We start from the raw sequence: 24,504 nt of genomic DNA, 5'->3' as shown, positions 1-24,504 counted from the left end.
TGGCGGACTTTGTTGGTGCATGCAAAACGTTATACCACAGAAATGCTCAGTGGGTGCTGAGTCTCCTACCCAGTGAGCCGTGGGTAGGAGTATGCAGCGGTTGGTTTCCCAGAGGGAGTTTACTGGATCCACCCACCTCACACACCAACTTGGAGCCACATTTGGCACAGAGACAACCCGGGTCTCAGGCAGCAGCACAACTACTTCAGTTCCTGCAGCCGCAATGCTCAAGTACCGCCCACTCCACACTAAAGCCTAGTACTAGGTCTGGGATGAACACGACAGAGAAAAAGATGTGACTTTGGGCTGCTTCTAGGCAAAACTGCAGACACCTGCATGGGTAATGTAGAGATTCGCTGTGACCATATTGGCCTCACTTGCTTCATGGTTGTCTCGTTTGAAGCAGGCCAAAGGCAAAGGAGTCTGACTGAACTTGACCCTCAGAGCTTCTACTCCAACAACTGAGGAACAGACACCACCCTGACAGGGCTGAGAAAGCCACAGAGCAAGAAGGAGGCCCCATGCAAAATCCAGAATAGGCTCTGGACATCACATCACTGATTACTTCCCTATCAGCGGGATAATAGCCAACATACTCTCAGAAAAGATGTTGCTAGCACCTACACTGAAACCAGCCTCTGCACCAAAAATATTAGATTCATAGTCTACACAGGGGTGCTTCCAAATAAAAAGCCCTTTAAAGCTAACTATTTCTCCTAAATTCATAAAGTCAAGTAAAATGAAAAAGCAGAGAAACTACTCCAAATTAAAAGAGAAATCCCCTGAAAGAACAAAACAGGAAAGAGACCTCACCGGTCTACCAGACCCTAAAGGAAGTAATAAAGGTGCTAAAGGAATTAAAAGATTATTGATAAAAATGCAGATCACTGTAGTATAGAAATAGAAACTATCAAATCAAAGTTAGACAACTCAGTTGCTGAGATTAAAAACCAATCTAGAAGCAATGAATAGCAACTAAATAACATAGAAGAAGATATCTGGAAGATAATGGAAATCACCAAATCAGAAGCTCAGACAGAAAGACAAATGAAAAAAAATGAAAGCAACATATGAAATCTGTAGGTTAATATAAAGCATGTCAACCTTTGCATAAAGGAGAAGAGTTCCAGAAGAAGAAGAGAAAAGGGGATTAAAAGCAAATTTGAAGAAATTATTGATGAAAACTTTCCAAATCTAAAGAAAGAAACAGGTGTTTAAGTACAGGGAACACAGAGAGTCCCAAACAAGATGAACCCAAACAGACACACACCAGAACATATCATAATTAAAAAGCAAAAGAGAAGATTCTAAATGCAAGAGGAAAAAAAAGTTATATGTGACCCCCATGCCGCATAAGGCTATCAGCTGATTTCTCTTCAGAAACTTTGTAGGCCAGATGGGAGTGGCATGATACACTCAAAGTTCTGAAAGGAAAAAAATTTGTAACCCAGAATACTTTATTCAGCAAGATCATCATGTAGAATAGAAGGAGAGATAGAATTTCTCGACAAGCAAAAGTTAAAAGAACTCAACAGTACTAAACTTACTCGAAGAAATATTGACAGGTCTTCTCTAAACAGAAAAGAAACAATCTATAAGAAAGGGAAAGTCACAATAGGAAAGGCAAATATATTAAAAAGTTGAAGATCACTTAGATAAGCTAGTACACAGATTAAAAAAATAATTTATTTTTTGTAAAAGTGATTATAACTGCAATCATCAGCAAAAGAATGATATGTAAAATAGGACATCAAAATCACAGAAAGTGAAGGAGGGAACTATAAAAATGTAGATTGTTTAGAATGTGTTTGAGCTTGTGTGACTATCAATTTAAAGCAAGTAGATATATAGTTAGGGGTAAACATACTTGAAAACCAGGGTAATCACTAATCAAAAACATATAATAGGTTCACAAATACCAAAAAGAAAGGAAGTCAAGCATACAAAAAAGCCATCAAAGCACAAAAGGAAAATCAGAAAGAAGACACAAAAAAGAACCACAATATCAACAGGAAAACAAGGCTTAAAATGGCAATAAAAAGCACTTATAGTTACTTTAAATGTCAAGGGACCACATCCTCTGACCAAAAGACAGAGCTGTAGATTGGATAAAAATCAAGAACCCATAAAATGACCTACAAGAGACTCACTTCAAGATGAAAGACACACACAGATTGAAAGTGAAAAGATAGAAAAAGATACTTCATGTAAATGGAAATGACAAGAAAGCAGGGATAGCAATGCTCATATTGGACAAAATAGACTTTAAAACAAAGTCCATAAGGAAAGACAAAAAAGGACATTATATTATGAAAAAGGGACAAATACAAGAAAAGGATATTACAGTCATTAACATACATTCACCCAATATAGGAGCACTGAAATATATAAAACAAATACTAACAGACATAAAGGGGAAATTGACAGGAATACAATAACAGTAGGAAACTTTAACATCTCACTGACATTAGTGGACAGATTTTCTAGACAGAAAACCAATAAGACAACAGTGGTCCCAAATGGCACAATAGACTAGGTAGACTTAATTGATATCTACAGGACCTTACATCCAAAGCACCCAGAATGCACATTCTTTCCACGCATACAAGGAACCTTCTCTAGGACAGACCACACTGCTACTGCTGCTGCTGCTGCTGTTGCTGTTGCTTCAGTCGTGTCCGACTCTGTGTGACCCCACAGACGGCAGCCCACTAGGCTCCTCTGTCCCTGGGATTCTCCAGGCAAGAATACTGGAGTGGGTTGCCGTTTCCTTCTCCAACGCATGAAAGTGAAAAGTGAAAGTGAAGTCACTCAGTCGTGCCCGACTCTTAGCGACCCCATGGACTGCAGCCTACCAGGCTCCTCCGTCCATGGGATTTTCCAGACCACACATTAGGTCATAAAACACACTTCAACAAATTTAAGAGTCTAGAGCTTATCTCAGGCTTCCCTAGTGGCTCAGCTGTAAAGAGAATCCATCTGTAATGCAGGAGATGCAGGAGACACGGGTTTGATCCCTGGAGGAGGAAAATCCTCTGGAGGAGGGCATGGCAACACACTCCAGTATACTTGCCTGGAAAATCCCATAGAGGAGCCTAGAAGGCTGTGGTCCATAGGGCTGCAAAGAGTCGGACATGAGTGAAGCAACTGAGAATGAGGATGAGAGCTTATCTCAAACGTCTTTTCTGATCACAATGGTGTATGAAACTAGAAATCAGCAACAAAAAGAAAAATAGGAAAAGAACAAACACATGGAGACTAAACAACATGCTACAAAAAACCAATGGGTCAACAATGAAATCAAAGAAGAAACCAGAAAACACTTTCAAGACAAAAGTCAATGAAAATACAACCTTATAAAACCTATGGGATGCAGCAAAAGCAGGTTTACAAGGGAAGTTCACAGTGATTCAGGCTTTCCTCAAGGAGCAAGAAAAATCTCAAACAGCCTAACCTACCACCTAAGAAGTCAGAAAAAGAACAAACAAAATTCAAAGTCAGCAGAAGGAAGGAAATAATAAGTATCAGAGAAAATAAGAGATCAAAACAACAATAGAAAACATCAGTAAAACCAAGAGCTGTTTTCTGAAAACAGAAACAAAATCAACAAACCTCTAGCCAGGTTTACCAAGAAGAAAAGAAAGAGGACCCGAATAAACAAAGTAAGAAATTAAAGTAGAGAAATAACAATAGATATTTCAGAAATACAAAAAATCATAATACTATGGACAGTTATATGCCAATAATTGGACAACCTAGAAATGGACATGCTTTTAGAAATGTCCTGCTAAAACTGAGTCAAGAAGAAACTTAATTTGAGTAGACTGATCAATAGACATAAAATAAAATCTGTAATTAAAAAAGCTCCCTGCAAACAAAATCCAGGACTGGATGGCTTCCCTGGGGAATTCTACCAGATATACAAAGAACTTATACCTATTCCTCTCAAATCATTTCAAAAAAACCAAGAGGAAGGAACACTCTCATTCATTCTGTGAGACCATAATCATCCTGATATCAAAATAAAAGACACTACTAAAAAAAGAAAGTTACAGGCCAATATCTTTGATGAATATGGATGCAAAAATCCTCAACAAAATAGCAAACTGAACCCAACAATACATAAAAAGGATCATACATCATGATCAAGTTGGATTTATCCCAGGGTTGCAAGGATGATTCAAAATATTCCAATCAATCACTATGATATATGATATTACAAAAAGAAAAGACAGAAAAACACATGATCATCTCAATAAACACAGAAAAAACATCTGACAAAATTCAATATCCATTTATGAAAAAAATCTCACCAAAGTGAGTATAGAGGGACCATATCTCAACATGACAAAGGCATTTATGACAAACTGAGAGTCAACCTCATTTTTGACGGTGAAAAACTGAAGCCCTTCCTGCTAAATTCAGGAACAAGACAAGGATTCCCACTAGCACCACTTTTATTCAACATCATATTGGAAATAGTAGCCACAGCACTCAAACAAGGGAAAAGCATAAAAGGTATCCAAACTGGAAGGGGAGAGGTAAAACTGTCACCATTTGCAGATGACATGATACTCTATATAGAGAACCCTAGAGTCTCCACATGAAATGTATTAGATCTGGTACATGAGTTCACCAAGGTATCAGGATACAAGATTAATATACAGTAATATGTTGCTTTTCTTTATACTAACAATGAAATATCAGAAAGTAAAAAAAAAAAAAAACCCTTATTTAAAAGTGAGTCTAAAAAAGTAACTTGGAATAGACTTAATCAAGGAGGTGAAAGAACCATTTGCTACAAACTATGCTGCGGCTGCATCGCTTCAGTCGTGTCCAACTCTGAGGGACCCCCATGGACAGCAGCCCGCCAGGCTCCTCTGTCCACGGGATTCTCCAGGCAAGAATACTGGAGTGGGTTGCCATTTCCTTCTCCCCTAAAAACTATAAAACGCTAATAAAGGCAACTGAAGATGATTAAAAGAAATGGAAAGATATCCTATGCTCTTGGATTAGAATTAATATTGTAAATACAGCCATACTACCCAAAGCAATCTATAGATGTAATGCAATCCCTATCATAATACCCATGACATTTTTCACCAAACTAGAACAAATAAAACATATAAATAAAATTTATATGGAACTACAAAAGACTTAGAATTGCCAAAGCAATCCTGAGGAAAATGAACAAAGCTGGAGACATAACGCTTTCAGACTAGACAATACTAGAAATCTACAATAAGGAAAACAGCAAGGCATTGGCATAGAAAGAGATATGTGAATCGCTGGAACAGAATATAGAGTCCAGAAATAAACCCACATACCTACAGTCAATTAATCTACTTCGATTATACAATGGAGAAAATAGTCTCTTCAATAAGTGGTGCTGGGAAAGTTAGACAGCTATTGTACATGTAAATCAACAAAACAGAACACTCCTTCATACCATATACAAAAATAAACACAAAATGGTTTAATGATCTAAGTATAAGACATAACACCATAAAACTGGAAGAGAATATGGACAAAACATTCTTGGACATAGGTTGTAGCAATATTTTCTTATATTGGTCTCAAGGCAAAAGAAATAAAATCAGAAATTGACAAATGGGACCTAATCACATTAAAAGCTTTTGCACAGGAAAGGAAACCATCAACAAAACAAAAAGACAGCCTATTGGATGGGAGAAAATATTTGCAAATGATGAAACCAAGAAAGGGTTAATGTCTAAAATATATAAACAGCTCATACAACTCAATATCAAAAAACCAAACCATTCAATAAAAAATGGGAGTTCAGTTCAGTTTAGTCACTCAGTCATGTCCAACTCTTTGTGACTCCATGACCACAGCAAACCAGACCTCCCTTTCCATCACCAACTCCCAGAGTCCACCCAAACCCATGTCGAATGAGTTGGTGATGCCATCCAACTGTCTCATCCTCTGTCGTCCCCTTCTCTTCCTGCCCTCAATCTTTCTCAGCATCAGGGTCTTTTCAAATGAGTCAGCTCTTCCCATCAGGTGGCCAAAGTATTGGAGTTTCAGCTTCAACATTAGTACTACCAATGAACACCCAGGACTGATCTCCTTTAGGATGGACTGGTTGGATCTCCTTGTAGTCCAAGGGACTCTCAAGAGTCTTCTCCAACACCACAGTTCAAAAGCATCAATTCTTCGACACTCAGCTTTCTTTATAGCCCAACTCACATCCATACATGACCACTGGAAAAACCATAGCCTTGACTAGATGGACCTCTGTTGGCAAAGTAATGTCTCTGCTTTTGAATATGCTGTCTAGGTTGGTCATAACTTTCCTTCCAAGGAGTAAGCGTCTTTTAATTTCATGGCTGCAGTCACCATCTGCAGTGATTTTGGAGCCCCCAAAAATAAAGTCTGACACTGTTTCCCCATCTATTTGCCATGAAGTGATGGGACCAGATGCCATGATCTTCGTTTTCTGGATGTTGAGCTTTAAGCCAACTTTTTCACTCTCCTCTTTCACTTTCATCAAGAGGCTCTTTAGTTCTTCACTTTCTGCCATAAGGGTGGTCATCTGCATATCTGAGGTTATTGATATTTCTCCCGGCAATCTTGATTCCAGCTTGTGCTTCATCCAACCCAGTGTTTCTCATAAGGTACTCTGCATATAAGTTAAATAAGCAGGGTGACAATATACAGCCTTGACATACTCCTTTTCCTATTTGGAACCAGTCTGTTGTTCCATGTCCAGTTCTAACTGTTGCTTCCAGACCTGCATATAGGTTTCTCAAGAGGCAGGTCAGGTGGTCTGGCATTCCCATCTCTTGAAGAATTTTCCACAGTTTATTGTGATCCACAGAGTCAAAGTGTTTGGCATAGTCAATAAAGCAGAAGTAGATGCTTTTCTGGAACTCTTTTACTTTTTTGATGATCCAGCGGATGTTGGCAATTTGATCTCTGGTTCCTTTGCCTTTTCTAAAACCAGCTAGAACATCTGGAAGTTCACAGTTTACGTATTGCAGAAGCCTGGCTTGGAGAATTTTGAGCCTTACTTTACTAGCATGTGAGATGAGTGCAATTGTGTGGTAGTTTGAGCATTCTTTGGCACTGCCTTTCTTTGGGATTGGAATGAAGACTGACCTTTTCCAGTCCTGTGGCCACTGCTGAGTTTTCCAAATTTGCTGGCATATTGAGTGCAGCACTTTCACAGCATCATCTTCCAGGATTTGAAATAGTTCAACTGGAATTCCATCACCTCCACTAGCTTTGTTTGTAGTGATGCTTTCTAAGGCCCACTTGACTTCACATTCCAGGATGTCTGGCTCTAGGTGAGTGATCACACCATTGTGATTATATTGGTCGTGAAGATTTTTTTGTACAGTTCTTCTGTGTATTCTTGCCACCTTTTCTTAATATCTTCTGCTTCTGTTAGGTCCATACCATTTCTGTCCTTTATCGAGCCCATCTTTGCATGAAATGTTCCCTTGGTATCTCTAATTTTCTTGAAGAGATCTCTAGTCTTTCTCATTCTGTTGTTTTCCTCTATTTCTTTGCATTGATCACTGAGGAAGGCTTTCTTATCTCTCCTTGCTACTCTTTGGAACTCTGCATTCAGATGCTTATATCTTTCCTTTTCTTCCTTGCTTTTCGCTTCTCTTCTTTTCACAGCTATTTGTAAGGCCTCCCCAGGCAGCCATTTTGCTTTTTTGCATTTCTTTTCCATGGGGATGGTCTTGATCCCTGTCTCCTGTATAATGTCACAAACTTCCATCCATAGTTCATCAGGCACTCTATCAGATCTAGTCCCTTAAATCTATTTCTCACTTCCACTGTATAATCATAAGGGATTTGATTTAGTTCATACCTGAATGGTCTAGTGATTTTCCCCACTTTCTTCAATTTAAGTCTGAATTTGGCAATAAGTAGTTCATGATCTGAGCCACAGTCAGATCCCAGTCTTGTTTTTGCTGACTGTATAGAGCTTCTCCATCTTTGGGTGCAAAGAATATAATCAATCTGATTTCGGTGTTGACCATCTGGTGATGTCCATGTGTAGAGTCTTCTCTTGTGTTGTTGGAAGAGGGTGTTTGCTATGACCAGTGCGTTCTCTTGGCAAAACTCTATTAGCCTTTACCCTGCTTCATTCCGTATTCCACGGCCAAATTTGCCTGTCAACCCAGGTGTTTCTTGACTTCCTACTTTTGCATTCCAGTCCCCTATAATGAAAAGGACATCTTTTTTGGGTGTTAGTTCTAAAAGGTCTTGTAGAGAGCAATATTGCATAGGAACCTGGAATGTTAGGGCCATGAATCAAGGCAAATTGGAAGTTGTCAAACAGGAGATGGCAAGAGTGAACGTCGGCATCCTAGGAATCAGCGAACTAAAATGGACTGGAATGGGTGAATTTAACTCAGATGACAATTATATCTACTACTGCGGGCAGGAATCGCTTAGAAGAAATGGAGTAGCCATCATGGTCAACAAAAGAGTCTGAAATGCAGTACTTGGATGCAATCTCAAAAACGACAGAATGATCTCTGTTCGTTTCCAAGGCAAACCATTCAATATCACAGTAATCCAAGTCTATGCCCCAACCAGTAACGCTGAAGAAGCTGAACAGTTCTATGAAGACCTACAAGACCTTTTAGAACTAACCATGTCCTTAATATATGTTAATTTACCTGAAATGAACTGACTTGAAAGATACAATTCATAGTAAATTTCAGTAATGACACACAAATTGTTAGTCACATATTAGTGATAAAAAATCTATATGTGCACATGTGACAAAGATTATTGGAAGTCTTTTTATGAATAAAAGTAAAAAGGAATTGCACATGGCTCTAAGGAATTTCCCACTAGATTCTGTGTAGATGGAGAGATCTACTATGAGTCTCAGTGTTTCTTCCCCCTCCCCCCATTGACTATTTGAATCTCCCCCATCATGGATAATTCACAACAGATGGTTTCTTTGTATAGCTTTTATTTTTATGCTGGGATAAATGTTGATAGGAATATATCCTGGTTTAGTTTTAATTGTAGTTTAATCACCTGCCTCTTCATAGTTTTTACATGTTGGTCTGTATAAATGTGTGGTGGTGGCAGCTTGTGTTTATAGTAAGACAAAACACTCATCATCACATTGCATTGAGTTCAGATTTTTCCCAAACTGCAACAAAATGTGAATGAACATTATAAACTCAGGTTAGAAATACAGATACAGCCTATAGACTTTACTTTTTAGTGAGACTCAACATTTTGTTTTTGAGTTTTCTTTTTAAAAAAATAAATAATATTTGTTTCACATGTAAAATAATTATTAGACTTAAGAGTTTAGTTTACTGGAAACTAAAAAATAAACTAAGAAATACTCAAAAGTATAATAATTATTTTACATATAAAAGAGTTGAGGTAGTCTACAAAAATGCAGACAAATGTGAGAAGGAAAAACTAGGAGCTCCAAATACATTTTGCACAAGATTCTTCCCAGTTTGAAAATATACCACACATTCAGCTCTGCATCCTAGAAGTCAGTTTTTCTTTTCTTTTTGTTAATGTATTTTTTAAAATTTTATTTTATTTTTAAACTTTACAATATTGTATTAGTTTTGCCAAATATCGAAATGAATCCGCCACAGGTATACATGTGTTCCCCATCCTGAACCCTCCTCCCTCCTCCCTCCCCATACCATCCCTCTGGGTCGTCCCAGTGCACCAGCCCCAAGCATCCAGTATCGTGCATCAAACCTGGCCTGCGACTTGTTTCATACATGATATTATACATGTTTCAATGCCATTCTCCCAAATCTTCCCACCATCTTCCTCTCCCACAGAGTCCATAAGACTGATCTTTTCTGTTTTACTCAAAACACTAGTATTAAGCAGTCACATTAAAAAAAGAGAAATTCAAAGATCATTCACTAAAAAATTTAAATTTTATACTAGTAATGATTTAATGTATATTATCTAGTAAAAGAGTTGATAACTTTCCTTATAAATATACATTAAAAATCATGTCAGAGTCCACAGCACCTTGTGACGTATGATTACGCTCCCTCCCTCCCTCCTTCTCTAGACACATCTCCAGTCTTCTCAGTGTTTATATGTGGACCCTGAGACACTGACAAGAAAGCAATCTTCATCTTCTCTTTTATGACTTTAGGAAATCATTCTGAGTCAAAAGAAATATTACCTGCGATGTTGTTTATTTTTAAACAAATGGACCAGACCAAATGGATCTGGTCTACAAGACTCTGATTTTAAAACTGCATACTGATCAAGTATCATATTGTTCTGAATTTAGTTGAAAAAAGTGTGTCATAAGAATCACTTTTGTAGAAACTTATAAGGGAAAATAATCTGAAAAAAATGAATATAGATATGTAAAACTGAATCACTTTGCTGCATACCTGAAACTAATACAATACTGTAAATCAACTATACTTCAATAAAAAAACTAAATAATGAAAAAAATGAATATGAATGCCATGCATGAACCTCCACTGAAATGCAGTCTTTATGAACTGGTTGGAAGGAGAATATGTTCGAGATATCCATTTGAAAGTATGGCAGGATAAATCTCTCTGTGAGTCTTGATAAAACAAATTTTTAATGAGTGGAAAAAGAGAATTTCTTTCTAAAGAAATAAATCATTTTGAAATAGAATGTGGTCAATCATGCAATCTTATAGATCTGAAGGAAAAACTATAAAAGTTATTTAATACATGACCAGCTGTAGAAATTTGAATTAACTATATATTCTCAAATAGGGGAACATTGTCATGGCATCCCTTTTCTTTTGTCTTCTGTTGGCTTCTCTCCCTCTTACCAACCCTCTCCCAAACCATAATTGTGATTATTTTTAAAAACCTAGAATACGTTTTTTTTCTTTTCATTTTTATTTTATACCAGAGCACGGCTGATTAACAATGTTGGGTTAATTTCAAATGTAGAGCAAAGTGATTCAGTTATACATATACTTGTACTTATTCTTTTTCAAATATTTTTCCCATTTAGGTTAATATAGAATACTGAACAGCATTTCCTATGCTATACAGGTCCTTGTTTGTTATCTCTTTTAAATATAGTGGTATGTACATGTCAATTCCAAGCTTTTAATCTATCCCTACCCCTTCCCTCCTGCTAACCATAACCATAACTATAACTCTAAGTCTGTGAGACTAGAATATGGTCTTATCTTCTGGAATTATACATGCCCCCTGGGTAAATAATTCAGCACCAGAGTTTTTGAGTGTATTGGCTCAGAAACCAGATTGTCAAGGATAGACTACAAGTGTTATCACTTACTCTGGTGTCCTCAGACAAATTATCTAACTTTCCTGTGCCTCAGTTTCCTTATCTGTAAACTAGGGACACACACACACACACAGAAGTTGCTCAGTCATGCCCGACTCTTTGCGACCTCATGGATTGTAGCCCACCAGGCTCCTCGGTCCATGGGATTTTCCAGGCATGAATACTGGAGTGGGTTCCATTTCCTTCTCCAGGGGATCTTCCTGAGCCAGGGATCGAACCCAGGTCTCCCGCATTGTAGGCAGACGCTTTACCGTCTGAGCTACCAGGGAAGTCCAAACTAGGGACAATAATAGTAATTATCTCAGAAGCTGACATGATAATTAAATGAGTTAATAAATGTGAAGTACTTAGAAACAGTGCTTGGTATACAATAACTTTTTAATAAAGTTTAAAAAACATTTTATAATGACAATTTCAAAGATTAATTTTGGACCAATGACTCCTAAATTTCTATCTCTATCCTCTAGCTTTCTTAATTTTAACAATAATGTCAAATTTTGTCAAAAAAATAAAATGAAATTTAGTCTTATCTTTATATAAACTGTTATATACCCACCCATCAGACATTTATTTAATACCTATTTTAAGATACTTTTTTTTTTTTCTGGTGTCAGGGATATGGAGGCAAATAATTCTTTACTCTCTATCGGATGAGAAAAACAAGTATAGAAATGGTTACAGTACGATGTGATAAATATTTGGATTGAGGTATAAAGGGGCTATAAAATTATTGAAGACATTTGTCTAAATCAGACTTTTGCTCAAACATTGTGAGTTATCCGTTGATGTATAGCAAATTATCCTGAAATTTGGCAGCATAAAACAAGAAACATTTATTACTGGATAGCTTCTGCAGGTCAGGAATCTGGGCACAGCTCAGCTGGATACTTCAGGCTCAGGGTCCCTCACAGGCTGCAGTCCAGGTATGGCAAGGGCTGCAGTGATCTCAGGATCAAATGAAGGAGAAGCTGCTTCTAGGCTCACTCATGTGATTATTGGCAAGATTTACTTCCTCAAGGGTTGTTGGACTAAGGGTCTCAGCTTCTTTTTTTTTTTTTTGCATTTTAATAGGGCTTTTATTGCAGTAAAAATATATTATTTCCCACTACACTTAGGGTCCAAATAACAGGGTCTCAGTTTCTTGTTGGCTGTTGACTGGAGGCCTTCCTCACTTCCCTGCCTCTGGGGAGTCTCCACAGGACAGCTCGCAACTTGGTAGCTGGTTTCTCCCAGAGGGCTCCAAAAGAGCAAGCAAGAAAGGCTGAGTAGGACTGATGTCAGTCTTTTTGCAGCTGAATCTCAAAAGTGACATTTCATTATGTTTGCCATATTCTATTTGTTAGAAGCAAGTCATAGGTTCAGCCCATACCCAATGGGAAATAATTACACAAGGGCATAAAACAGAAGGCGGGAACCACTGAAGACCATTTTAGAGTCTGCCAATCCCAAATATGATGAATTAAATTTGTCTTTTTTTGTTTTGGTTATTTATCTCCTCCACTTTCTCTACTATCTCCTACTCCTTCACTCTGAATAGATGCATTTACTGCAAAGTGTTATTTTTCCACTTTAGAAAAGCCAGAGGACGCCAATAAGCCCAGAGAAAACTAATAAAAAATATTCTATATTCTGAATAGCTGTAAATATAAATGAAAATAAATGCTGTAAATGTAAACTTTCAGGAGAAAGATTAATTATGATCGTACAGTCATCACAGATATAAGAAATCTGGACACAAATTTCATTAACAGCTATCAAGATCTTGGTTTTAACACAACATTGTAAAAATCAACTATGCTGCTGCTGCTAAGTCACTTCATTCATGTCCGACTCTGTGCGGCCCCATAGACGGCAGCCCACAAGGCTCCGCCATCCCTGGGATTCTCCAGGCAAGAACACTGGAGTGGGTTGCCATTTCCTTCTCCAATGCATGAAAGTGAAAAATGAAAGTGAAGTCGCTGTCATGTCTGACTCAGCGATCCCATGGACTGCAGCCCACCAAGGCTCCTCCACCCATGGGATTTTCCAGGCAAGAGTACTGGAGTGGGGTGCCATTGCCTTCTCCAAAAATCAACTATACTTCAATTTAAAAAAATTACTGACAATTACACACTGCTATATTTAAAGTGAATAATCAACAAAGACCTACTGTATAGCACAGGGAACTCTGCTCAATGTGGCAGCCTCAATGGGAGGGGAGTTGGGGGAGAATGGATACGTGTATATGTATGGCTGAGTCCCTTTGCTGTCTACCTGAAACTACCACAACATTGTTAATCAGCTATACCCCAATATAAAATTAAAAGTTAAAAAAAAAACCCAAAACAACAAAAAAATTTTAAAGGAAAAACATGTTAAAATAAAGATCTTGTTGAAAACATTACTGGGCTGTGCCGCCAACCACCAGCCTGGACTGTCATGTCAGGCAAGTAGCAGAACAGCAGCCAGCCCTGCTGCATGAATCATCTGGGCAAGCTACTCACCATCGAGCTTTGACCTCCTCATTTGTAGAGTGGCTGTATGAGTGCCTGCTCTCCCCACTGCCACAGGAGTTTTGTCATTTCTCATAATAATACATAGAGAGAGTCAATATATGCCTTGAAACACTGTCAAGTGCTGACGAATGTAAGGTATCATTATCATTTTGTTCATCATTAGATCTAGGAATATTTTTTCTTATCAGCAGGTATTACATTTTACAAGCTCAGACAGTCTAATTACTTTCTTAAAAAATTTTGTTTTATTGAAGTGTAGTTTATTTTTAATGTTGTATTAATGTCTGCTGTACTGCAAAGTGATTAGTTATACATATATACACATTTTTCCATATTCTTTTCCATTATGGTTTATCACAGGATATTGAATATAATTCCCTTACTCTACAGTAGGATTCTGTTGTTTATCCATTCTGTATGTAACAGTTTACATCAGCTGATCCCAAACTCCCAATCCATCCCCCACCCCATCCCCCAGCAACCACAGTCTGTTTTCTGTGTCTATGAGTCTGTTTCTGTCTCACAGATAAGTTCAGTTGTGTCGTATTTTCGATTTATAAATGATATCACATGGTATTTGTCTTTCTGCTTATTTCACTTGGTATGAGAATCTCTAGGTCCACCTATGTTGCTGCAAATGGCATTATTTCATTCTTTTTTATGGCTGAGTAATATTCCATTGTATATGCGTACCACATTTTATTTAGCCATTCATCTGTAGATGGACATTTAGGTTGTTGCCCTGTCTTGGCTATTGTAAATAGTGGTGCTATGAACACTGAAGTGGTATGTATCTTTTTAAATTAATTTTGTCCATAGCTGACACTTTCTAAATGGTGATTTCTTTCAGATTTTTAGGAAATGAAATACTCTCCTAAATGGTTTCATGTTCTAGATATCCATTTTCTGCTTTTCCCATCTCAACCCATACTTACACTCTTCCCACATTCTCAGTAAATTGGTGTTATGAAACCTTGTATTGCTGTTTGACAAATCCATGCCCATCAGAAATATAGAGACATTTTTTTACAATCACGATAAAAATTAGCTAAAAATAAAAATAATCTATAATGAATGGTTTTATATATCTTTCAAGTTTCACTTCTAAACATTTAAAAATTTTGAATTTTAAACATTAGTATGAATAATTCAAGGTTGATGAGCATCCTTAAATTACAAGTCTCAGAACAGACTGAATTAGTTCTCTAGTTCGCCTTTTTCCTTGTGTTCCAGAGTCATCCAAGTTAATTCCATGTCCCTGTGGTCAGTGAGACTCTGGAGGTTATCTGGACTGAAATATGGGAGAAGTGTCCTAGAAAGAATCCTCAGAATCTGCCAGAGCAGAGTTCTCCACACTTCTAGGATCATGTATCCTATGACTAAAAGCTATGTGAGCACACACCCTTATAGGTATAATTTAAAATTTAGAAATTATACACATATCAATCTGTATTAATTTACTAGGCATATTATAAAAGATGCCATCTACAAATAGAAAACAGTGAGATGAAATAAAATATTTAAAAATAAATTTAAAATGATATTTATTAATAGTACTCTGAACCTTTTATCCTCAAATTATAGAGATTTGTTTTGAGGTCTATATAGTTTATAAATGCCTTGCAAATTAAACTGGCATCATACTATTATTTGCTAATTTTGAAAAGGACAACGTACATTTAGGGCTAGGCTTATTGTTTTAATAATGATGTCTATGCATATTTCAATTGATGTTTTTGAACATTTTTATTTTTTTGGCCTATATCTCAGCAGAACTGATTGGATCACCACTAATTTTGTCTCTCAGTGTGACTGAAAAGGAGCTCCTTCAAGAAATAGGGGAAATATCAATTAGTCTTTTTTTTTTAAATAGTCTTGCATTATAAATATTACCATCAATCCAAAGTTTTTTTTCAGGGAAATGTTTAAAGCTATTGGTCCACCAGTAAGTGTTAATTTAGTTAAATTACATGATATAATCTATAACTCTGCTTAACCATCCAAAGAAAACAGCAATAGATTGTGAACCTCAGACAATAACATAAAGCAAAGATGTCATTATTATCCCTCGATACAATACAGTGAAGACTGAAATGTCAACTGAGCGAGGGTACCTATCTTCTAAATATGTCAAGTATAATTTCTTTTTTATTTTTAAAGATATAAATAGGTACAATATATATATTTTCCACGCAGAGTTGTACACACCCCAGTCTAGAGACCATTTACTACATCCCTTTGTGTTCATCCATGTCCCTAGTGTGACCTGGGCAAGAATCGGTTACACAGAAGGGGGACAAGAATGTAAACAGACACGCCTGCTGCAACCAAAGAGCTCCAACTTCATTAAATTATTGGGTTGGCCAAAAAGTGTGTTTGGGATTTAAAAAAAAAAAAAAGGAAAAACCCAAAAGAACTTTTTGGCCAACCTAATATATTTTTATACATTAAGCTAAGAAATATTCAGTTGAACAAAGGATTACATAGCTAAGGTATGTCTGAAACTTTCTTCTGGAGAAATCTAGAAGCCCATGACCCACAGTTCTGACAAATGTTTGAAATGGAACACTTTACTAAAGAGCTAAACATACCAGTTTTTTAAGTTCCTGAGTTTTATGTTTGTTTTATTTCTCTTACATGCAAAATCACAGCCTTAGATCTAAAAGAGAAAATACTTTTAGCCAAACATGCTATGAAAGTTTTGAATGTAATTCAATGCCAAATAGAGCATTAGTTATAAAATACAATAAATTTTTTTCTTAACTGAGACATTAAAGAAAGCTAAAAGTTTTGAATATTTTGGAGATAGATCATATTAAGGCAAAGCTTAAAAAGGATATGGTTCTTTCAGTATTTCAGTGAGTTTAATCCTGACTTGTCTAGGGGCTTTGGAAATACCAGCTACCTCATGCATCTCAAGATAATATAAAATCAGTGGACTCTGACCTCCAAAATTGAAGAGAACACGGTTAAACTCTGGACCACTACTGATATAATGGGACTGTAAGGGGTAGAAAAAAAAGAAGAGTCAATTATTACTTTTGTGTATTTTTAAATAACTGTAAATTAAATATATCTGCATTATAACTATAAATACAATTATTATCTGGTATATTAAAGGGAAATTTTGCAAGGCATTCTTCTTAATGAAAGTGCTTATGAGCCTATGAGTGTGTGCTGTAAGGCTCTGGTGGTCTTTTAGCATGAAGACAGGCCAATAGAGATCATTCTATCTGAAGAACAGAAAGAGAAAAATGAGCATAACCCCAGAAAAAGGGATAGGAAAAAATATGAAGAAATAATGATTGAAACTTTCCAAGTTTTATGAAAAACACATCCTAGAAACTTAACTCCAAGTAGGATAAAGTCACATCTAGATGCATCATAGTCAAAAGTGTTAAAAAACACAAAAAGAAAAATTTCAAAACCAGCAAGAGAAAAACGACATATAAGAGAACCCCCAAAAGTTAACAGGTGACTTCTCATCAGAACAGTGGAGGCCAGAAGCCCATCAAAGTGCTGATGAAAGAAACTTAGATCATGAATTCTGTGTCAGGGAGACAATCACCATAATTATAATTGCTTCAATATTCTACTATTGACTTCTTGTAGAATACAAGGTAAGTATAGCAACTACTCATATGTTGTCTTTCCTCAGTTTTTGTAATTCCTAGATGAGAGATTTATTGTTCATTCCACTTCCTATGGGGAAAGATTTTTTTTTCTCATTTGTTTTAACTGATATATAAAATTCTCATATTTCTTTTGCTTATGGTCAATTTTTCACTGTATTCATTCATAGCTACTACAAAATTATTTCAAATGGTGGGACTATTGTAATCACACTATTGTCTTGATGACAGTTCATATCAGGTATATATCTAGCCTGATCTCAAAAACTGCATGCAGAACTGGAGTGAGCTCTATCAAGTTTAAAAGGAGATCTTGCCTGTCTAGAAAGATGTCTTAATGACCCTTTTTTCTGAGTTCTGTCTTGGTAATAATAAAACAGAAACTCTATCTTACTGAAGTTTTAGATATAGACATTTCTGTTATTTTTATGCAGTTACTAGTTTCTAAACTAGGAAAACCACAGTACACAGATCTGTCCTCCTCTATGAGAATCTATGGCTTTTAAAGGATAGTCCCATCAGTCAAGAGCAGAAATAGGCATTAAATGCAAATCCAGTGTTTTGTGAAGCCTTAGCCATTTTCAATGCCAAAGAATGCTCAAACTACTGCACAATTGCACTCATCTTACATGCTAGTAAAGTAATGCTCAAATTTCTCCAAGCCAGGCTTCAGCAATACGTGAACCATGAACTGCAATCTGGTTTTAGAAAATGCAGAGGAACCTTTCAAATTGCCAATATCTGCTGGATCATCGAAAAAGCAAGAGAGTTCCAGAAAAACATCTATTTCTGCTTTATTGACTATGCCAAAGCTGTTGACTGTGTGGATCACAACAAACTGTGGAAAATTCTGAAAGAGATGGGAATACCAGACCACCTGATCTGCCTCTTGAGAAACCTATTTGCAGGTCTGGAAGCAACAGTTAGAACTGGACATGGAACAACAGACTGGTTCCAAATAGGAAAAGGAGTATGTCAAGGCTGTATACCGTCACCCTGCTTATTTAACTTCTATGCAGAGTACATCATGAGAAATGCTGGGCTGGAAGAAGCACAAGCTGGAATCAAGATTGCTGGGAGAAATATCAATAACCTCAGATATGCAGATGACACCACCCTTATGGCAGAAAGTGAAGAGGAACTAAAAAGCCTCTTGATGAAAGTGAAAGAGGAGAGTGAAAAAGTTGGCTTAAAGCTCAACATTCAGAAAATGAAGATCATGGCATGTGGTCCCATCACTTCATGGGAAATAGATGGGGAAACAGTAGAAACAGTGTCAGACTTTATTTTTTGGGGCTCCAAAATCACTGCAGATGGTGACTGCAGCCATGAAATTAAAAGACGCTTACTCCTTGGAAGGAAAGTTATGACCAACCTAGATAGCATATTGAAAAGCAGAGACATTACTTTGCCAACAAAGGTCCAATTAGTCAAGGCTATGGTTTTCCCAGTGGTCATGTATGGATGTGAGAGTTGGACTGTGAAGAAAGCCGAGTGCCGAAGAATTGATGCTTTTGAATTACGGTGTTGGAGAAGACTCTTGAGAGTCCCTTGGACTGCAAGGAGATCCAACCAGTCCATTCTAAATGAGATCAGCCCTGGGTGTTCTTTGGAAGGAATGATGCTAAAGCTGAAACTCCAGTACTTTGGCCACCTCATGCGAAGAGTTGACTCATTGGAAAAGACTCTGATGCTGAGAGTGATTGGGGGCAGGAGGAGAAGGGGACGACAGAGGATGAGATGGCTGGATGGCATCACTGACTTGATGGACGTGAGTTTGAGTGAACTCCGGGAGTTGGTGATGGACAGGGAGGCCTGGTGTGCTGCAATTCATGGGGTCGCAAAGAGTCAGACATGACTGAACTACTGAACTGAACTGAGCCATTTTCTTGGGTACTTTAAGGTCTCACGTTGTCCAAAGAACTCTTGCTAAAGATATACCAAGTAGCCAAAATAATTAACAGAAGTCTCACTGCTTCCAATTGCCCCCACAAAAGATAATGGCAGAAAACTCTGAGAAATTTAAGATTCCATAAAACAAAACTTTTATAGCCAAAGTCAATTTAGTACTAAATTTGAAGAACCAGGCAATCCAATGAACTTTGGAAGGGTCACAAAGGATGAACTAGGAAATTCAAGGAATGGTTTCAGCCTTCAGCTTTTCTGTTAGTTTACTAAACGATAATTGCTGACAGTGGATAGAAAGCTAAACTCTGATTTTGAGGTTTGAAAGTGTGTACTATCTATGCTCATGTGGACACTGGGAGCCCATAAGCACTCATTCAGCATTTGGATGACACTGGTGCTTAGAAGGACTTCCTTGTAGCTCAGATGGTAAAGAATCTGCCTGCAATGCCAGACACTCCGGTTTGATCCCTGGGTAGGGAAGATCTTCTGGAGAAAGGAATGGCAATCCCCTTCAATATTCTAGCCTGGAGAATCCCATGGACAGAGGAGCCTTTCGGGCTACAGACGACAAAGAGTCAGACACTTAGGGAAAAAAAAGTGCTTAGAAAACTTTTCTTTCCATTGAACTGAAACATGTACTCTGTACAGCTTTTACTTATTGGTAAAAGTAAAACTTTTTAGTGTGTATTAGTAAAAACTTTTTTGAGCCATATAGAAAAAGTCTAATCCTGCTACTAATCTAATCTACTGTAGCTCTCTACATATTTGAAAACAGTTATTATGGGCTCCAGTCTCATCTTTTCTAGTGGAAACATCTTTACATATTTTGGCAATTGCTCAAACATTATGGTTTCAGAGCCCTTTACTGTCTTGATTATTATACCCTTTTACAATGCAGGGCTCCAAAATGAACATAATGCACAATCTTTGTCCAATCAGCACATATGTTTAGACAGCCCATGAATACAGTAGATTTTGGGGTCAATGACATTCTACTTTTGACACATAGAGAGCTTACTGTTGAAAGTGATTCCCAAATCTTTTCAGATGCCTCCAAGCCAAGGCTTTATTATTCTATACTTAGGAAGTTATAATTTTGGACCTTTATACTTTTTCCACAGTAACAGTTTATCTTCTAAGATCAGGTCTGTTATTCTAGCCTGTTGAAAACTTTTGGTCATTCATAATTCTTCCAAGTTTTATGACTTCTACATAGCTAATAAAAAATGGCAACCATGTTTTCATCAAAGTTGTCAATAAAATGTGTGTAATACAGGACCAATGATGCAGCAATATGGTGTACTGCCACAGACATAACTGCCATTTGCTTTCTAGCTTTTAAAGTGTCATCTGAAGAAAGGTCATTTGGTCAGTTATAAATCCCTCCATCCATATTTCTCCAACTTGTAAACAAAGTATGAAAGACCATTTTTAGTGGTTGTTCAAGATCAGCTATACAATTTCTATCATACTTTCCTGATTTTGAAATTTACCAACATTGCCCTCCTCCTCTACTCCCATCTCCTCCCCTGCCCTCCTGTCCCCTGAGCCAAGATAGTGCAATATTGCCATCTACATCAACCTGACTTTCAGGTCACCAATTTCCATCCTAAGCTCTGGCAAAACATCCTTGGCAGGACTGTGACATTTGGAAGAGATTCTACATACCTGGATTATTAAAGACCTGGAAATATATGAATATGACTTTCATAAAGTGATTTTTATAGGCATAATTTAAAATTTAAAATAATGGTCAGACTTAACTAGATAATTCAGACCAAATTTTATCAATAAAGACTGCAATAGATTTAAAACTTAACTGGCCAACAAATTAAGAGATCAAATTCAGAAGTTCAAGCCAACAGTCTCATCAAATTTTGGCTAAAGCAACACAAGGTAGCAAGTCCATAAGGATCTCTATTTTGGAGGCATGTTTAAAACTGTGGAGAAAGCAAACATTCAAGACTGAAGAGTAACAATACCTACATATAGTCATTTATTCCAGGACCATGGTTTAAGAGGTAAGGACAGGTCAATCACTGTTGAAAACTCCTTTGATGTTTTGTCTACAACTTTGACTGATGGTTATTGAGGTCAGAGCCCTTTTTGTATGTCAGCCCAAGTAGAAGCAGTGCCAGAATTATGAGGAAAAGATAAACATTATTCTTTTTCCTTAGAGATGAGGATAGTTTCAGAAAAAACACAACTTAGCAATATTAAGGTTAGTCTCCCTAATAAGTCGCTTCTGATCAGTTTTTCTAAAATATATATCAAGAGTATAATAAGCTACATTGTCCATGTGAAACTGTTGAATTAATTATACTGAAAATTTTAAAAGTAAGAACGTTTTTTTTATGATCATTATACTTCAAACCTTTGTTGGTAGTTTTGATGGTCTTGATTCTTCCTTGAATGCAGGCGTTGTATATGCTTTTGCGTTCTCTAAAATTTTCGATATATTGAAGTCTATAGCTAAAACAAACAAACAAAAAAATTTCTTAAATTCTGTTATTTTTTTCTTCGGAAAGGAATGACACCATGTCTTTTATTTTTTTCCAGCAATGTACATTAAACATGGAGAGAGGTAAAAGTGTGAGGTTAGGATATTGTTACATACTAGCTTGCTCCAGTCAATCTAGGCTCCCAGGTGGTGAAGAATCTGCCTGCCAATGTGGGAGCAAGAAATGCAGGCTCAGTCCCTGGGTTGGGAAGATCCCCGGAGTTGGGAACGATAAACCACCCCAGTATTCTTGCCTGGAAAATTCCATGGACAGAGGAGCCTGGCGGGCTATAGTTCATGGGGTCCCAAAGAATCAACGGAGCATGCACGCACACCCCAGTCAGAGGAAATGAATATTCCATCTCATTTTACTTAACAGGGATTTAGAATTTTCAAATTTATTCACGTACACTATTTCATGCTGTCCTCATAAACCATTTTATGAGCTAAGTAAATTTCCCACAACTTACAGATGAGAAAACCAAATGCAGGAAACTCTACGACTTTTTCTAAGATGAGTCTTGCTCTAAGTCTTACCCTACCATTTATTGAGAGTAGAGGAAGAGGATATGGACCTAGGGCTTTTGCCTCTGAGTTCAGAGCTCTTTTCATGACCCTCTAGTTACATAGAATAAGAGGTTTGGGCCTTGGCATGTTAGAGGCCACCTTTTCCATATACTGACAACACACCCAGATAAGGAAAGATTTGGTAGATTTTTTTTTTTTGTAACCAGCATAAATATGCATGAGGGCACATAGGGATTCTTATCTTAAAGGAGAACTATATCATTTAATCAGTCATGTCAATCAGCCTAAAAGCACAGGCTAGTTACTAAGGGTACCTCAATATAGAACAGAGAAAACAGGTGATCTGAGAAGTTTGCACTAGATCTTGGCACTGACAATTATTACCAGTTACCAGGTAGACAAATTAGACTACAGTATTTGAGGTTGATGACAAACCTTAGAAGAATTAAAGAAGGTTACTTGGATTGATTATTTATGTTACATATTAAAAGATATTTGATATTAGCTTGAAATACTGGAGGCAACTAGGCATTTTTCTCTGGCAGAGATTAAAAAATTGGCTGGCAAGGAACCTATATTTTAAGAGTGAAACAAAAGTTAGGTTAAGTTGGGGGTTAGAATGGGCAAGAAAGGTAATGAACCATATAATTTCTCTACTTTGAAACTTGCTCAAAAACATACAACCCATTATGGAAAGGAATTTGACAATATCTATCAATAACACAGACATTTTTTCTTTGCCTCAGTAATCCCTCCCCTAAGAATATATTCTTCACAATCTCCTACACAAGTACAAAAACACACAAGTACAAGTTTAATGATTATGTATTTAATATTTAAATACATAAAACCTATGTATTTATTACTCAGGTGCAGGTTGAAAAAACCATGGTACTCCAATTTTTGGAATACTATAAGCTGTAAAAAGAAATGAGTAACATCTCTGTACAGATGTGAAGATATCTTGAGGTTATATCATTAAGTGAGGAAAGCAAGTTGCAAAACAGTACAGAGTATATTACTTGACTGAAAGTATACAATATGCTACGTTCAGTTTAAAAGGGATACTTGCCTTCATTTGTATAAAGGAACACTGAAAAGATAAATAAGAAATGAATAAAAATATTCTCTTTGGGAGGAATAATTAAAAATAAAAATGCTCAATTTTGAATTATTCTTAAATACATACTTAGGTGATATTACTCAGCAGTGGCCACAGGACTGGAACAGGTCAGTTTTCATTCCAATCTCAAAGAAAGGCAATGCCAAAAAATGCTCAAACTACCACACAATTGTACTTATCCCATATGCTAGCAAAAAAGTAATGCTCAAAATTCTCCAAGCCAGGCTTCAACAGTACGTGAACCATGAAATTCCAGATGCTCAAGCTGGATTTAGAAAAGGCAGAGGACCCAGAGATCAAATTGTCAACATCCACTGGATCATTGAAAAAGCAAGAGAGTTCCAGAAAAACATCTATTTCTGCTTTATTGACTATGCCAAAGCCTTTGACTGTATGGATCACAATAAACTGTGGAAAATTCTGAAAGAGATGGGAATACCAGACCACCTGACCTGCCTTTTGAGAAACCTGAATGCAGGTCAGGAAGCAACAGTTAGAACTGGACATGGAACAATAGACTGGTTCCAAATAGGAAAAGGAGTATGTTAAGGCTGTATATTGTCACCCTGCTTATTTGAATTATATGCAGAGTACAATATGAGAAATGCTGGGTTGGATGAAGTACAAACTTGAATCAAGATTGCCGGGAGAAATATCAATAACCTGATATGCAGATGACACCACCCTTATGGCAGAAAGTGAAGAAGAACTGAAGAGCCTCCTGATGAAAGTGAAAGAGGAGAGTGAAAAAGTTGGCTTAAAACTCAACATTCAGAAAACTAAGATCATGGCATCTGGTCTCATCACTTCATGGCAAATAGATGGGGAAACAGTGGAAATGGTGACAGACTTTAATTTTGGGGGCTCCAAAATCACTGTGGAGAAGGCAATGGCACCCCACTCCAGTACTCTTGCCTGGAGAATCCCATGGATGGAGGAGCCTGGTGGGCTGCAGTCCATGGGGTCACTAAGAGTTGGACACAACTGAGCGACTTCACTTTCACTTTTCACTTTCCTGCA

General features: G+C 37.1%; 1 protein-coding gene across 3 annotated transcripts in view; it reads right to left on the bottom strand.

The window, feature by feature from the left end:
- The window catches only part of FAM227B (family with sequence similarity 227 member B), a 212,363-nt gene that overhangs the window by 9,708 nt on the left and 178,151 nt on the right, over positions 1 to 24,504 (bottom strand). For 2 of the 3 annotated variants that reach the window (XM_024998054.2, XM_059890866.1), the window contains exons 12-13: positions 21,708 to 21,805; positions 16,443 to 16,794 (exon numbers count right to left, since the gene is read on the bottom strand). In XM_024998054.2, coding sequence (XP_024853822.2) covers positions 16,621 to 16,794; positions 21,708 to 21,805 — 272 coding nt within the window. In that variant the 3' untranslated portion in view covers positions 16,443 to 16,620. Of the gene's footprint in view, positions 1 to 16,442; positions 16,795 to 21,707; positions 21,806 to 24,504 lie in introns of those variants that run through there. The other variant, XM_059890867.1, reaches the window with a different exon arrangement.

Source organism: Bos taurus, chromosome 10, assembly GCF_002263795.3.
Source record: "Bos taurus isolate L1 Dominette 01449 registration number 42190680 breed Hereford chromosome 10, ARS-UCD2.0, whole genome shotgun sequence".
NCBI classification, from domain to species: domain Eukaryota; kingdom Metazoa; phylum Chordata; class Mammalia; order Artiodactyla; family Bovidae; genus Bos; species Bos taurus.
The sequence above is the reverse complement of the archived record's forward strand: the minus strand, read 5'-3'. Positions and strand labels throughout refer to the sequence as shown.